Raw genomic sequence first — 16,325 nt, 5'->3', positions numbered from 1 at the left:
GCAAAAGATTGGTTGTGCCATATGCATGAGCTGGATATGAACTTGGAAACAATTGGCTAACTTTTTTTTCATCTAAAAAATGTCGTATTTTAAAAATAAAATTTTAAATTTATGATTTTTTTAGGATTTAAAATCATTTATTGGATAATATTTGTATGTTTCAGGACATCCCTATAAATATATTAATAATCTAATAAAGAAAAAAACACCACTTTAGAAACGAAATAAAACATACAAAGTATAAAAATGTAAGAAAAAAAAATAAGTTGGAGATAAAAAGATAACCTGTTACTAACGATTATTATGTGTTTTTACAACTAGTATCCCAAGTTATGAAATATTAAATGAAGCGGTAACAGAGATTTAGTGGAAAAAAAATTTCAGGAGTCTTTATGCTGTAGTTAAAAACCGGTCTGAATAAATGGTTGCCATGGAATTGCCCGAACTGGATAAGAGCTTGATAACAACTGGCTAATTTAATTATTTTTTTTCATTTATAAAAAGTTGTAATTTATATAAAATATATACAAATTATGATTTTTATAGAATTTAAAAACAATTATTGAATAATATTTGTATTTTACAGAACATCCTTATAGAGTTTAAGAGAGTATAAAGCTTTGATACTACAAGCACTTTTTACAGAAGATTTATCTTAGCTTTTTTTTATATTAGCTTCACGTGCTATTCTCTTCTCTATTAAGATGAATGTTTGTTTGACTTTAAAAATAATAATATTAAATTATTTCATAGACGCAATCAATATTCAATATATTTTCAACAATCAATATATTTTACAATTTCTATCTTTTCAAGGCATCGGAATAGCGAACTATGCAAGATGAAAGATCGCTACCTTAATTATCCTCCTGAATCCCTGACTGAATGTAAAAAGTTTCCCAAACTATGTGAAGAAAGTTTTAAAAACTATAATGTGGTAAGTTTTCATAAGTTTATTTCTAAGAAAAAAATTTCCATATAAAATATCATGTTAAAAGGTAAATTTGTCAAGACAAACAACAGTAGATAAAAGGATAACTGAAATACTTTTTTACGTGCAAAGGAACAGAAATGTAAAATGAAAAATTTGGTGCGGTTTAAAAATTTTCTGCTTCTACATAAATGCACTATGAAAAACTTTTGAAACACTGAGCTAAATTCCAGCAATCCGATCTTAATTCAATAATTTTGATTGAAATGAAGCATAAAAACTCCACTCTAAAAGGAATTATTCAATTCTCAAGGAGTAAATTATTCATGTCTCATACTCATTCAATTCAAGAGTAAATTATTCAATTAACAGTAGAGTTTATATCTACTGAATATAGTATTTCCGTTAATTCTTTCTAGAGGGCGTTAGCGCATAGTAGGGGAGAGTGGGGTCAATTGTAACAGGGTACGATTGTAACAGAGCAAAAATTTCAAGTGTCGGGTTCTAGATTTGGTTCCCAGGTGGAGCACAAGGTGTATTTAATAAATCTACATGCACACCCCTGCTGGCAACCATTTTTATGTACTTTTGAAAGAGTTACATCACAAAAGATATTTTCACGTTACGTAAGTACTTTTTTTGGTATTAGAATATTATATTGTAACAAAGTAGTTTTGTTTAAACAAATAAAAATTATTAGCCGAACATGTAAGTGGGCACCTTAATTAACATTTCAAAAAAAAAGATTAGTTTTGTTAATTAACTAGCATTGTTTTTAACAAATGAAGCTGAAATGGCGTCTAGGGGACGATTGTAACAGCTGATAATAAATAATCTTATGCTTACAAACCATTACTTAACTCTTTAAGAACCACCAATAGTTTCTTATATCATTTATATTATGTCGCATGTGCATTATTTTATTTGTGACCTTTCGCAGCATAAGTTAAAATTTTTAACCCCTTAAAGTTAAAAGTTTAACCCCTTAGGTCTCTGCTCATTATTATTTTTACTCCTAAAATATCACTACTACTTTAATCAATAAGAAAATATATCACAACTATGATAATATGTATAATTAACTATGTTTTAATTGAATTTATGAATTATTACAATTGACCCCGTAAGTGGGGACAATTGTAACAAGTGCACGACTGTCAAAAATTGCTAATAACTAATATAATAACATTTAAAATAAGGTATTTATTTTTTTTCTAGTAGAGGATAGTCTACTTTATTCGTCAGTCAATAGTAATAATATATTGGATTTTTTTTAGTTAAAAATAGTTAAGTGAAAAATGTTACAATTGACCCCCCTCTCCCCTACGGTTGGGAGAAACTTCGAGAAAACATCGTAATGCCGTCAGATCAGATCATCCTTAAGTATTATTATACTTAATTCATTCATTGCGGTGGAAACTTTTTATATATTTCTCTGCGGATGTTACATAATTTTCTTTAGTAATTGAATGAACTTAATCTTAGAGTGAATCATTCATAAAATTGTTCATCTTCAGAAATAATTCGCTTGTAATTTTCTCATTCGTATTATAAAATCGTCGTAAATTGCATTTTATTCCGTAACTTATTTCCATTCCGTGCGTTAGCGTAATAAGTCACGGGTTTTTTAAAAAATTACTTTCTTTTATTCATGTAAGTTTGCACTTAAAAAAAGAGCATGCGTGATCACTTCAACGCTTACGCACGGAAGCGTACGGAATGGTATGTAATTTTGTGAAATGTCCTTAATGTAATGCGAAGGGTCTGCTAAGTCACTCTAAGCTGACCCCAGGCATATTATCCTTAAAAATATATATTCTCGAATATGCACACAATAAAAAAATATTCGAAAATTTCATACTTAGATCCCCTCAAGCCTTTTACAGTTTCTACTCTGAAATATTTTCGGAAGATAAAAGTAAAATAATACAATACTTCATTGTAATAGAATGTCTTATGTAATTGAATATATGATGTAATTTGCTCATTTTTTAATTAATATTTTTTTTTAAATAGCGATGTAAATCTTCTGAAATAGCTGAAAAGATGAACACGGAAGAGGCATGGATTGTAGCTGAAAAATTTGCTCACAATGAAAGTATGTTTTATTCATGTTTCGAAATCGTTGGAGACGAGAAAAAAACTTGCGAGTAAGTAGTATTAGGTTGTTAGGGATAAAATTCATAAGTTGGATATGTATACTTTAGCAGCTCATTATTTGAGATTGGATTATCATTTTGCCACTTTTTTTTTAAAAAAAAAATTCACCTTTCACAGCCAAAAAAATCATCACCAGTTAAAAAAAAACAGTTTTTCTTAATTAATTTTATAAAAAAAAGAAGTTCGAAAGTTGATTTTATAATAACGCATGAATTTTTACGTAAAACCAAGCACGTGGCCAAGCGAAATATTAACAGTATAAATGACTTTTAGTGTTATGTGTTTGTTGTCAATAGTCATGGTTAAACAATGATGAATCTCTAAAGTGAACACTTCAAAGCGTAAGTAATCACCAAAAAAGCTGATGGTACGTATTTGGTGAAGTGGCACAAGTGTGATCAGCTGTGACTTTATGAAACCTGGCTCATCGGTTACGATAGAAATATAACGACTGGACAAAATGATTCAAAAATTGAGAAAAATAGCTTAGATAAGTCAACAGATCCTATCCTGTCCTAATGCATGTTCTTGCCAAACCAACAGTTGCACAAATGGCTATGTCAAAACAACTGTAAACCCTCTTTCTCGCCCTTCATATCACTTGCTCCTTCTGACTAAAACTTCTTTCTGAAGTAAGACCACTTTTTAACAGGAAAACAACTTAATTCTAAAAATACTTTAAAACTGGTCTTCCAAGAATTCCTCGACGTCCGCCAGGGTTTTATCCCACTTGCTGCCAACTTACCTCGTAGATAACAAAAGTACAGAGAAAATATGGATGCATGCTTTGATAAATTAAATAGTTCCTTATATCTGTGAGCCATCAACAGTCTTAATCTTGCTTTCTACTAATTTCATGCATTGACTGCCTAACATATTGCGTGCTCCACATGCCTCACTGACGTTATAAGATTCTTTGTCAGAGCGGAAGTGTTCAGAATCTACTATCATGTGCTTCTTGACGCAAGTATCGTGTCTACGTTTTAGTGATATTCAACCTTGCTGGTTTCTATAATAATCATAAAGACATAAAACGGTGGCTGAGTTTGTGCTCGCCACTCACCACAACTGGTTCCCGAAACACTTGCACCGTTTCAGCATTGTTTCAAGTCCTCTCTGCGATCACTGTATTCTGGAACGAGCCATGGATGGTGACCATAGTTCCCCTATGGAGAGCTATTGGAAATCTAAGAGCTTTTTTGGATTCATAGACTATCGCTACCGCTGCTTCTATGTTCGTTCATTATATGAATCTTTGTAATTATTGTTACAGTTTGTCTTTCAAAGCTTTCCAATAGAAAAACTAAAAATAATAATAATCATAATTTTTTAATTATATTGTATTGTACAAATTTATACAAAAACAACTGTTTTAGCAAACAAGAAATCTTAAATAAATGCTATCTAAATACTGACTGATAGATAGCACTTTCTGTCTATTCAACTACCGCGAACCAAACATAGAGAATTCGCAACGCAAACATAGATTTTAAGATCATCTTCCTAAATTTTAAGTTAGTCTTATATTCAATAGGTAATATTACATGTTATGATGTGTTTAAAAAATTATAGAGTAGCGTATGGTTTGGTGAATCGAATATCTTGTTCTTTCAGATTTTTACCAAGTTTGTTTGTTTTCATTTAGTTTCTTTAAACCGGAAAAAAGAACATTTGAAACCCTTGGTCATGGAATAACTGATATGAAAACAACTAGCTGCTACACTTTTAATTCTGCTGTTGGAAATCCGAAAGCTCGGGGCAAATATTTACTCAAATCTTCCAGTAAGTGTGAGTTCAAAAATCTTAAAAAAAACAAAACATTTTTATTATTAATTTCTTTTTAATAAGTTTTAGCCCCTTAACTATTACAGAATATATTCCTTATACTCGTATACCTTTTTCACTACTTTATGCAATCGAAATCTACCATATTTTTGTTGTCTTAGATACCTTACCGAAATAAATCTAAAAAACATGCATATCAAGATTCTTAAAATAATGTTAAACGAGGAGGGGAAAAAACGTTATCAAAACTTGAGTAATCTTGGGCGAAAAAGATTAAATTTAAATTTTAACACCTGTTTAATTGCTTGAGGAAATTGAGAGGAAAAGAAGGAAAATATTTGTAGTACTTTCAAGTATACATCAAGGCAGTCATCAATTATGAGCCATGGTGGCACAGCTCTTGCCTCCTAATGAACAGACCCGGGTTCGAAGCCCAACGATTGCTGGTTGACACGAATTCCGCACCCGGCTTGCATCGACCGCAGTGCTGACATGAAATATCCTCATTGGTAGACGGATCATGGGTTAGAGTCCTCTTGCTGTCAGGCTAACCGTGGGAGGTTTTCGCGGTTGAACACAAATGCTGGTAAGTTCCATCAAAAAAGTCTTCCACGAAGGCAAATTTCCCCCAATACTTGATCCAGGATTTCCCTTGTCTTCTGGGTAAGGTTCAAAATTAAAAGGGTACGGAATTGAACACTGGGTCGGCTGTTAAACGACTGTCATAAAATAAAAAATATAAATCAACGATCAAACTAGTTTTTATATTTTTCGTTCCAAATATCTGATGATTCGTCTGATGTAAATAGACACCTTCCTTCTTTAAATAATAATACATGACATCTAAAAGTAATATTTCTTATTTTAAAAATATTTATTAAGGGTGGTGATACGGAACATCTTGTTAATTCCTCCATGCAAAATTGCAATTTATTATTTTTAGTAAGTACTAGTTGAATACCCGTTCATCAGGAAAAATAAGGATAAGTAAATCATCACTGAGCAATGCTACAAAATCATGCACAACAAACAATAAACTACAGTAACAAAAATAAAAAATCTCCGATGTTCTTCTATTTATGATTATTTGAAAATAAAGATTAACTGCATCTAGTATCATCTGTCATAATGCTGTTGTTCGAGGCAATTTATGATATTTAAAATTTATCAAAATGAAGCTACTTTCTCCTGCACTTACATCTTCGACGGGCCGTAAAAAAATCTAACATAGAATTTTAAAGTATTTGTGCAGCTGTAATCAGCATCAAATTTACTAAAAAATACTTTCTACTTATATAAGAGTATATTTGGTGCCAATTAAAATTCCACAAATTAACATTTCGGCAGTAGTGCCAATACTAAAAATAAGCATCGTTGGTGTCAACAATAGTAGGGTTACTTTTTACTTTTCCCAACAACGAATAAATACATTTTCTCTATTAATTTCGCTTTTGAGTAGAAACTATTTTTCTGTTTCAATTACCATGGCGGTTATTGTTGTCGTAGACCATTTAGGTAAGGTGTTTGAATGTTCTTGTTTTCCAGTGGCGCCATCTATGGCCAAGAATTCGGATTCTGTCACACCCATACGTCACCACCGTTTAAAGGGCAGACCTATTCATACATCCATTCATTCACTCACAGATCGTCATTTTGACCTGAACTAGAGAACCATCAATCTCCAATTTAGTACCCCCAGAGGTATAATTTGTTACGAGAATATTTAGGACTTTGTGACCCGACAAATTTGACGTGCGTCAGTGACCATTTACTACACAAGGAGTCTTCAGCAGATTTGATTCAAACTCCCATTCTAACGAACATGAGTCCAGTGCTCTGCCAACCAGGTGCTCCCGGCCTTCAATTACCATTGATTTTAAATTATTAGTTTTATAGTAAAACGTTTTAAAAACACAACTATCAACAAAATGAACAAGTAGTTTTAGATTACCTTTGAAATACAAATTTGTTGATGTTAATCATACAATACCCTAGCATAATGAACCGCTGTGCCAATTAGAAAATTCATTTTTATAAATGTCCCTGAGTTAAAAACATAACTGAAACAATCAAAATCGGGCTTCGAAATTCTTTTACAACTGCACTGATCCATCTACATCTTTGCTGGAATGGTATGTTTTTCTGCTAGCATGCTGAATTAACAGAATTAAGTTTCAGTCGTGTTTAGGCAACAGGTATATTTCCTTTTTGATAACATAAGGGACATCATTCTGTGTGCATGTCATAACTGAATTTGTATAAAAGGCATGTATTGTAGAAAGTAGTTGCTACGTCACTGATTTACATTACTTTCTCGTTGTCAGCGGTTGATGTGCGATGTTACCCTTACGTGTTTATGCCGTATTATAAGTAATTATTTTTTCAGTTGTTCGCTATATCGAGATGGTATTGCATTTAATTAAAATATTTAAATCTAGAAAGTTCAACCAGCAAATGAATTACCACATTCCCTCACTGTGCGTGCTCTGTCAACAATGGTGAACATCGCATTTTTAGAACTCTTGTTTTATCTTCAATACGGAAGGCAGACACACACAGACAAATTCTTTGTTTTATTGCATGTATAGATATAAAAAAAAATATGGTTTCGAATGGAAGGCTTTATTTTATTAAGATTATGAATTTTCACCAGTTATTGGGGAAATATTGTGCACTTAATGAATATTTAACAAAAAAGTAATAATTAACTGGTTGTATAAAGAAACACACTGGTTTCGAAAAATTAACTAAAGAAAAAAGAGAAATTTGTACAGTTTGCTGCGATGTTGCTTGAGCATTAGATATAACAAGTGCATTGAACTACTAGTGCAAAGTGACAATTGTTGAATTTGGTTAATCGCATAATAAAAGTGATGGCATTAAGTAATATATTGGTACTGCGTTCCTGTCCAGAAAACATTATAATTTATAGCACCTATGTTCATCAATAGATGGTGCTGATTCTTTCATGGCTGACCATTCCAATTAAAATATTTGCATGGGTGTTTGTTAGTTTTGTACTCAGAAAACATTGTTGTTGGAAATGCTGGTGATTTAGAAACATTGTTTTATAATTTTATTCACTGAGTTGAGCAATGTTTGGACAAAATTTGAAACTTATTTTTAAACTTTTTTTTCTATCTAGGAAACTTTTATAATTTATAGCTCCTAAGTTTATCAATAGATGGTGCTGCATCTTTGTGATGGCTGACTTTTCCAATTAAAATATTTGCATGGGCGTTTGTCAGTTTTGTCCTCAGAAAACATTGTAGTTAGAAATGCTGGTTATTTAGAAACATTGTCTTATAATTTTATTCACTGAGCTGAGCAATGTTTGGACAAAATTTGCAACTTATTTTTAAATTTTTTTTCTATCTAGGAAACTTTATAATTTATAGCTCCTAAGTTCATCAATAGATGGTGCAGCTTTTTTTATAACAGACCATTCCAGTTGAAATATTTGCATGGGTGTCTGTTAGTTTTGTCCTCAGAAAACATTGTAGTTAGAAATGCTGTTTATTTAGAAATATTGTCTTATAGTTTAATTCACTAAGCTGAGCCATGTGTTGAAAAAATTTGCAACTTATTTTTAAATTCCTTTCTATCAAAGAAATTACATAATTTATAGTTCCTAAGTTCATCAATAGATAGTTCTGATTTCCTTCATGCCAGGCCAATCCAATTAAAATATTTGCATGGGTGTCTGCTTTTTTTATCCTCAGAAAACGTTGTAGTTGAAAATGCTGGTTGTTTAAAAACATCATCTTTTAGTTTTAGTCTCCATCTGGGCCATGTTTTAAAAAATTTACGATTTATTTTGAAACTTGTTAAGAAAACATTCTAATAGCCCGAAGAGAACGTAACAAAACGTACAGTTCTATCTGGTTCAGTTTTCCGTTAATTAGTTTTTGAAAATCTTTCATGATTTACGGGAAACTGTTACTATTTCCATCGTCAAGACTCTTACTCTTATACATACTTTATATTTATTTATTCAGAAATAGAAATGGTCCTATTAACCGAAGCTGCAGACTATGAATATGGTATTTTGAAGCCAGCGTTTTTTATGGCAGTTCATGATAGAAGGAAAATAGTAAATCCATACCATACAGGAGATATTTTGTATGGTGGAAATAAATATCAATATGATATAAAGAAAGAGGTAAGTAGAAGAGAGATTTGCTTCAAGATAATTAGTCTAGTATCATTTAAGGTGTAACTATTTCAGGCTGAAAATTGTTTCATTTTAAGTTGTGGGTCTCGATGGTAACAAACTTGGTTTATGACAACGAATTCTTACTTATTCAGAAAAATGTTACTAAGTTTACAATCAAAGAAAATTAACGTTTTTCGTTAAAATTCTTATTTCTGGCATGATATGTGAAATTTACTACTCTCAAGCTACTTTTTCATGTACTTATTTCTTTAAGTAGCAGTAAAACCCAATTTCCCAGCACCTATCCGAAAAATGTACAGCATTGATACATCATTTCATCAAGCATAATATTCATGAAATACTATGTACCTATATAAGAGTATTTTTGGTACTTTTTAAAATTGCATAATCTCCATTATGCCATTAGTACATATTACCAAAATAAAGTATCATCGGTTTTAATTAAATAGCTTACTTTTTAATTTTAGTTAATACCTATTACTAAAATTACTTAAGAATCATTGGCGTCAATAATAGTTTGCTAATTTTTTACGACGCTAATTTTTTACTCTTAAACGAATTGGTGCAATTTCTTCATTAATATTGCTCTCAGTGCAAAGCTTATTATTTTACTTTAATTAGTAACTGTAACCAAAATTAATAATAATTGGCATCAATAATAATTAACAAAGTTGAATCGTTTATAGTTTACACTAAAACAATAGCTTTCGCCAAACCATTGAGAAAATTTCATTTTTTAAAGGTCTCTTAAACTAAAAATAGAATCAAAAAATCGTAAATCAGGCTTCTAATCCCTAAAATTGTATTCACTCAACTTCATGTTAAAAGTATTATTTTTAGAACCTACGGCTTACCCGCAATCGGGCATGCATAAATTCTTTATTTTATTATATATTTAAATAAATAGATATATATTAAAATTCTATCTCAAAGACAAGTTACAAATTTTATAAAATATTTTCGGCCACATTAAAATGCAAATATCTTAAGACAACTAATTTATAAAATGTAGTAAACTTAAATGTAAAATTGTAAGTTATCAGTGATAAGCTTAAAATTTGTTCACCTCTCTTAACTATAGTCTCCCTTGTTTCCCTTGTATCGTATAGTCTCCCTTGTATAGTCTCCCTTGTATCGTTGTCAAAACTAAATGAAACCATTTAGTTTTGACAACGATACATTTAAAAATATTTCAATCAGCAAGCAAGGCTCCTCAGTTCCACCTCATACTTATTTACACTTAATTGTCACCCCTTCGTATGCAAAAATGAAGGGATGTTCCTTTCGTAAGCCAAAACGAAGGGGTATGCAACCCTAAATTCACCAGCCCTCCTTAAATCCCCATATCATTATTTCACCCAACATAGATTCAGCTTCTTAGAGGGGTGAGGGCTGATACAGATGCAACTAAAAGTGGATGACCAGACAGGGTACCCTGCATACCAGACGCTATTTAGCAGGCTTTAACCATAATTAGCATTAATGCCGGGCAATGGGACTCCCATTCAGCTTTAGTGTGAATTATTATTAATAGCAAACAACGGTTACAAACAATTTCAGCTTATATTCCATACATTTTCCCTCAATCAATCCGTTATCTGTTTTAAGAAAGATAAATAAATTTTTCCCTACTACTAAAAAGTAACGGAATATTTTTTGTTCGTGCTGCATTATATTCTGTGCATAAATTATATGTTGCGGTCAAACTAGCTTGTATCGCTAAATGATAAATTAATGCCTCAAATGGGTCTTCTTACTTTTAAACAAGACCTGTGTATAATGACAACCTGAAATGGAACAATTTTCGTCTGTTGCATAAGCTGGAAAAGTCTGAATAACAAATGATAATTATTTTGAGAAGTACAGTTGTGAGATATTAGTCAATTCAATGTTTTTTTTTAAATTTATTTGAATCAGTAATTCCTGATCTCACCAGAAACAGAACTGAATGTAATAGTACAAATTGTTTATTCAAAAGTGGGCAATTTTTCAGTTTTTTCGATCAATGGGGGGCATTAAGAAATGAAATGATTGATGTCTACTGTTAATTAAGTATTCTTTATGTTCTTAAGATATGTTTATATTATGTTAAGATGTTTTGTCAATACTTATGATACGATTTTTTAACCAAGTAGGATGGAAGAGCGAGGCAGGCTTCCAGACTTGAATCCCACGGTTTATTTCTCATGCTCTAGGCAGAGTAACTGCGAGTTGCTAGACCCTCTTTCTCGATCCTAGAACTTAGTTGTGGGATTTAATGTCTCAAGCCAGGACCTTATATTTATTAGCCCAAAATACTTGCAAGCCTCATTAACAGCAAGACTGTTCATTGTGAGACCTACATTACCGTCAGCAAGGGTCACATTAAACCCTTGATGGTTTCTGATTTTCTGATCCGTCAGTTTTGTACTATTTCTCTTTGATTTGCATTAGTCATGTTTTGAAAAGCGAGTCCGTTATGTCACAGTTTTATTTCACTTGGTCTGTAAAGCCATTGCGAAAATGCATTAGCTTCATAAATTTTGGATGTGAGCGTATAAATCGGCAGTAGTATCTATCGTTTTTGGCATTAAATTGCTGTAATTTCTAATTAGTTTCTCATTTAAAATGTTAGTTACACAATTACAACCGTACACCGAGTATCAAGACCCCAAGTGATCGAGAATTATTCCGCAGAAAATGAGAACTAATGGTGGTTGGAGCACTATATATAATAAAAATTCATATAAATCTTGACTTGAAATTGACGGTACCAAGTTTCTTTTTCTTTAAAAATATGCCATTAAAAGGCTGAACCATCAGCAAGAAACTCTGTGTGTTTGACCATGGCTATTTTTAATGAGTTATTTTCAATTGTTATGTATATTCATTATTGTTTTTCTTTTCTTTCGAAGATTCATACTAGCCTGTTACCTTCTCCCTATGACACAAATTGTACGGACTATCTATCTTCATGGATGCAGAAAAATGGAACAGGTCCTCTAGATTTTCAGGTACATTCCCACTGCATAATTTTGGGCCATGCATTTTACACGAAATATTTTTTAGAATCATTTTTGTTATAATTTTAAAAATGGCAACATGTATCATAAGGTCCGACTAATTATGTACCTATTTTTTCTAGTCCAAGTTAAAGGCAGCCTTTCAATGATTCAAACGAAAAATATTTGTTTGCTTAATTATTTTTGCACTGATTTACTCTCATGTGACAATTATTTCAGTAAATAGTTATAAAAACAGTTTGTTTTTGGAATGTCATATATGCTAATATTTTTTCATCTAGCTTTGCTGCTTCCAATTCAAAGGATCATTAAATCCTTTTTACTTAAGCCAAGAGCGCATTTATTTAAATGTTACTTTCTGAAATCTGCCACAATGATTGATAACAACGGACAAACAATTAAACAAAGATTTTTTTTAACTTTATTGACCAAAACTGTTTTCCTTTCAGGTCTTTTGTATTTCCATAGAAAAAAACATATTGGTATTCTTAAAAAAGGTTAAGAAAACTAACTAGAGAATAATTTAATTCGAAAGTTTAATTTAAATCTGATATCTATAGTTAGTTAATCCTATACAATAACAAAAAATTGCCATGCATAACTGCAAAAACGGATAATGATAAATACAAATAATGATGCAAACATGTTTTGTTTATGTTACAGGAGTGTGCATACGTGTGCGTGTTAGATGGATTAAGATCAACGAATTCTTGCATTCCATCTAACTTCCCTATATCTCATAAGGAGAGAACTTGCAAATGTATAAGTATTTTTACAGCATTTTTATTAACTGACTTTCGTGTTTGTTTAAATGTGGTACTAATACCTGAAATACATTTAATCTATCTTTCTAAAATTGTTCATTAACTAGCAATAAGTAAGTAATACACTGAAGATTGTCACACTTTCAATGCTGGTCAATAAATAGAGCTGTTAAAAAGTTTTCCGCCAAAAAGAAATCCTGAAAAATACTTACAAAATCAGCAAAGCTAATGAGAATAGTAATCTGCATTCAAATCAACAATAGTCTGCCAACGTTTTGGTAACTTTTCAATCCCTTCTGCGAGGAACTGGGGGGTGCCCGAGTCCAGAAAGCAATCGACTTCTTTTATGACCTTTTCATTTGAACGGAAGATTGTGCCATCAAGATGCAGCTGCAGATATGAAAAAGATAGTAATCCGAATGCGCCATGTCTGGGCTGTATGGTGGAGTTGCATCAAATCCCACTCCAACGTGTGGGGGGCCATGCCGGTCATTGCACTAACGTGTGGCCGGGCGTTATCTTGAGGAAGGAGAATCACCTTCCTTCTGAACTCGTTTTTTCGTTTTTCGCGAATTGCATCGCTAATTTTGATTAGCATATTGCTGTATATTGTACTGTTGATAGCCTACCCACTTTTCATGTACTCCTTGTAGATAATTCCACGACAATGACACCAGATACAGAGAAGGACCTTCTTGTTAGTTAGCGTTCGTCTTGCAGCCGAACTTGCTGATTCCCCGGATGCTGAACACCCTCATTTACGGCTAGTATTGTTGTAGTATACACATTTTTCATCACAGGTCACAATTCTATCCTGAACGTTCTCTTTTCTTTGATCTCTGAGTAGAACCAAACAGGCCGCTTTTCTCTTGCTCTTGTCTTCAGCAGTCAATTCGTGAGTCACTCAACGCTTAATCTTAAATGTTAGATTTATACGTTTGAGAGCTTTTGCCACTGTTTTTTAGCAAACGTCAAGCTCTAACGCAATAGTTCGTATTGAAAAATTTCTGTCTTGAACAATAATTTGCTTTAACTGGTCACAATCCAACTCAATAGGGTGGCCAGAACGTGGCTCATCTTCAATGTTGAAATTCCCAGTATTAAACTTTCGAAACCAAATTTTTACTGTATCATAAGAAACAGTATTGAAACCTAAACTTTCACACATTTTCTTGTGGCACTCAGTTGAACTGAGTTTATTTCGAAACTCATAGGACATAATCGGTCTGATCTGTTTACGTGATAGCTCCATTTTAAACATTTTCTTGTGCACAAGATGATAAAGTTTTGTCAAACAAATTACACAGTTGTGTAGTTCCAACTTTCTACTTTAAAATACAAAAGCCCGTTAACTACCACGGGAATGGCTGCTGCTGGATGGCACGGAGGCATTTCCCTTTGGCGGAAAACTTTTTACTCAACCAGATATATATATATATATATATATATATATATATATATATATATATATATATATATATATATATATATATAGGTTAATGAATATCTGGACTGGTTTTTCCAGGGACTCGATCTAAATTACATGAAGCACACTTGGGACACAGATTAAGTAACATCACAGATTAATCATGCATCACTGCCTGCATTAACTTCAATAACTTCAGCTGTGATTGATGTCTGGAAGTCAATATCTATAGGCACCTATTAGAAACTGGAAAATCTCAGGCACACGTGTCTCATCGATAAAAAATGCGGGACCACAATCATGTTAATACACGAGTCAGAGCTCTCCGAGGCCTTACTGCGGGATACTTTTTGTCAGAAAGTGTATTGATCGTATCGTAAATGAGTTACGTGCGGAAATATAGTAAAAATAAAATATTTTAGAATGATTTTTGTATATTGTCCTACTCATAATTTACAATCTTTTTTAGCGCTTGTGACTCCAGTTTACGTCAGTATTTTTTATTCGGTTGAATGCCTGATTCTCCCTTCTATTTTGCTCACAACTGCTGTATATTTTATTTATTTTATTACCTTTATAGATAATAATCGGTTTTCGGAACAGTTTGAAGAAAGCTGTATGAATCACTGTGGCAGAAAGTCTTGCTTGTAAGTAATATTAATCAACATAATTAATTTTTGTGTCAATTACTTCATTATTACGCTTTGTTTAAAAATTGTACGTCGCTAAATACAAACTAAAATTGATTCTAGATTTGTTTAATGAATATCAAAATTAATATATAAACTGATTTCCTTTTGACCCCTGCAGGACCGACGGAATGAGAAAAGAGGAGCTTCTCCAGACTCACACATTAACCCCTTAACGATCGGTTAATTTTCAAGCAAACTGCCATAAAAGTGCCTATTTTTTTACATATCACGAATACACGTCTTTGATTAGTGCTGACATCTAGTTTAAAATAAACTAAGTATCTACAATTATCTTAAAAATATCCTGGTATTGCCATCTGGTGTGTAAAATGAGAAATAAAATGTTTTCCGGACAAAAGAAATTAATTAATTTTATTCTTATTCGAACGTTACTACTGAACACTCCAGCTCGGAAATATCACGGGAGCGAGAAATAGAGGGCGAAACCTCACCCCGTCATTTTTACGGGAGCGAGAAGGAAGGGGTTTAGGTAGTATACTTACGAAAAAGCTTGTATACGTTTGTACCCACGAGTACGAGAACACCGTATTAAGATTACGTTATCCTTGGCCGTTACAGTCAGAAACGCTTGTTTTGTGTATAATACCATCGGCCGTGAAGGGAGCAGCGCTGGATCACGTACATGTGATCACGTATATGTGATTACGTATATGTTGTTAAGGGGTTACCTGAGGTAAATTGAAGCGAAAAATAAATTTGAAATTAAAAAAAGCTTCGTTTGCTTTATATTTGGGATAGCTACGATTTCCCTATGCAAGATGGCAGCACTTGAATGAGGAAACAGAAAAAATTAGTATTAGTAAAAGTTTGTTGATTAAAAAAAATGGAAAGTAAATTAGTGAAAGAAAAAGGAGAACCACTGTAGTCCTAGAGGAGGACAGTGGTCAAGGGATGCAAGTTAAGATATATTTGTGGCCGACACCTGCATTAAAATGTATTCTGTTCTTAGCATCTGTTCTGTTGATTTCTATTCCTCAGTTTGCACGTTTCTCCGCCCCCCCCACCATTTCCAGTCATCTACTTTTTTGGCTGGCAACTATGCTTTTTTTTATTTCTAGGTTTTACTTTCCTCGTATATGTGATGTCGTCTGTCAAGGAGCATCGTGTTTTTATTTATTTTGAATATTTAAGTTTTTATAATTTTTTTAGAGTATTAGTTCGGTTAGTTTCAAAATAATTTATATTCCGTGATTTTTTAATTACCGTTATTATAAAAAAAAAATTTAATTTTAAAATTTTTTTACTCGGAAGTCGTTTTTTTCATGAGACATTTCTAATTAAATGTCGGAAATCTGAGTTATATACAATAACAAAAACAAAATAAAATTAAGAGCTTTAATAAAACATTGTTTTTCTTATTATTTCAG

The 16,325-nt window shown here is 32.2% G+C and overlaps 1 protein-coding gene across 1 annotated transcript in view; it reads left to right on the top strand.

Annotated features, from left to right (window-relative positions):
• Positions 1–13,525, top strand: part of LOC147811837 (uncharacterized) — a 28,633-nt gene extending 15,108 nt beyond the window's left edge. Inside the window, exons 4-9 of the mRNA XM_087162236.1 lie at positions 817–937; positions 2,948–3,029; positions 8,875–9,038; positions 11,948–12,046; positions 12,719–12,821; positions 13,473–13,525. Coding sequence (XP_087018362.1) covers positions 817–937; positions 2,948–3,029; positions 8,875–9,038; positions 11,948–12,046; positions 12,719–12,821; positions 13,473–13,525 — 622 coding nt within the window. The remainder of the gene's footprint in view (positions 1–816; positions 938–2,947; positions 3,030–8,874; positions 9,039–11,947; positions 12,047–12,718; positions 12,822–13,472) is intronic.
• Positions 13,526–16,325: the final 2,800 nt, after the last annotated feature.

The sequence above is a fragment of the Parasteatoda tepidariorum genome, chromosome 4, assembly GCF_982258835.1.
Source record: "Parasteatoda tepidariorum strain Cologne lab strain chromosome 4, Ptep-v5.0, whole genome shotgun sequence".
Lineage (NCBI taxonomy): Eukaryota > Metazoa > Arthropoda > Arachnida > Araneae > Theridiidae > Parasteatoda > Parasteatoda tepidariorum.
This window is presented reverse-complemented; position numbering and strand designations above follow the sequence as displayed.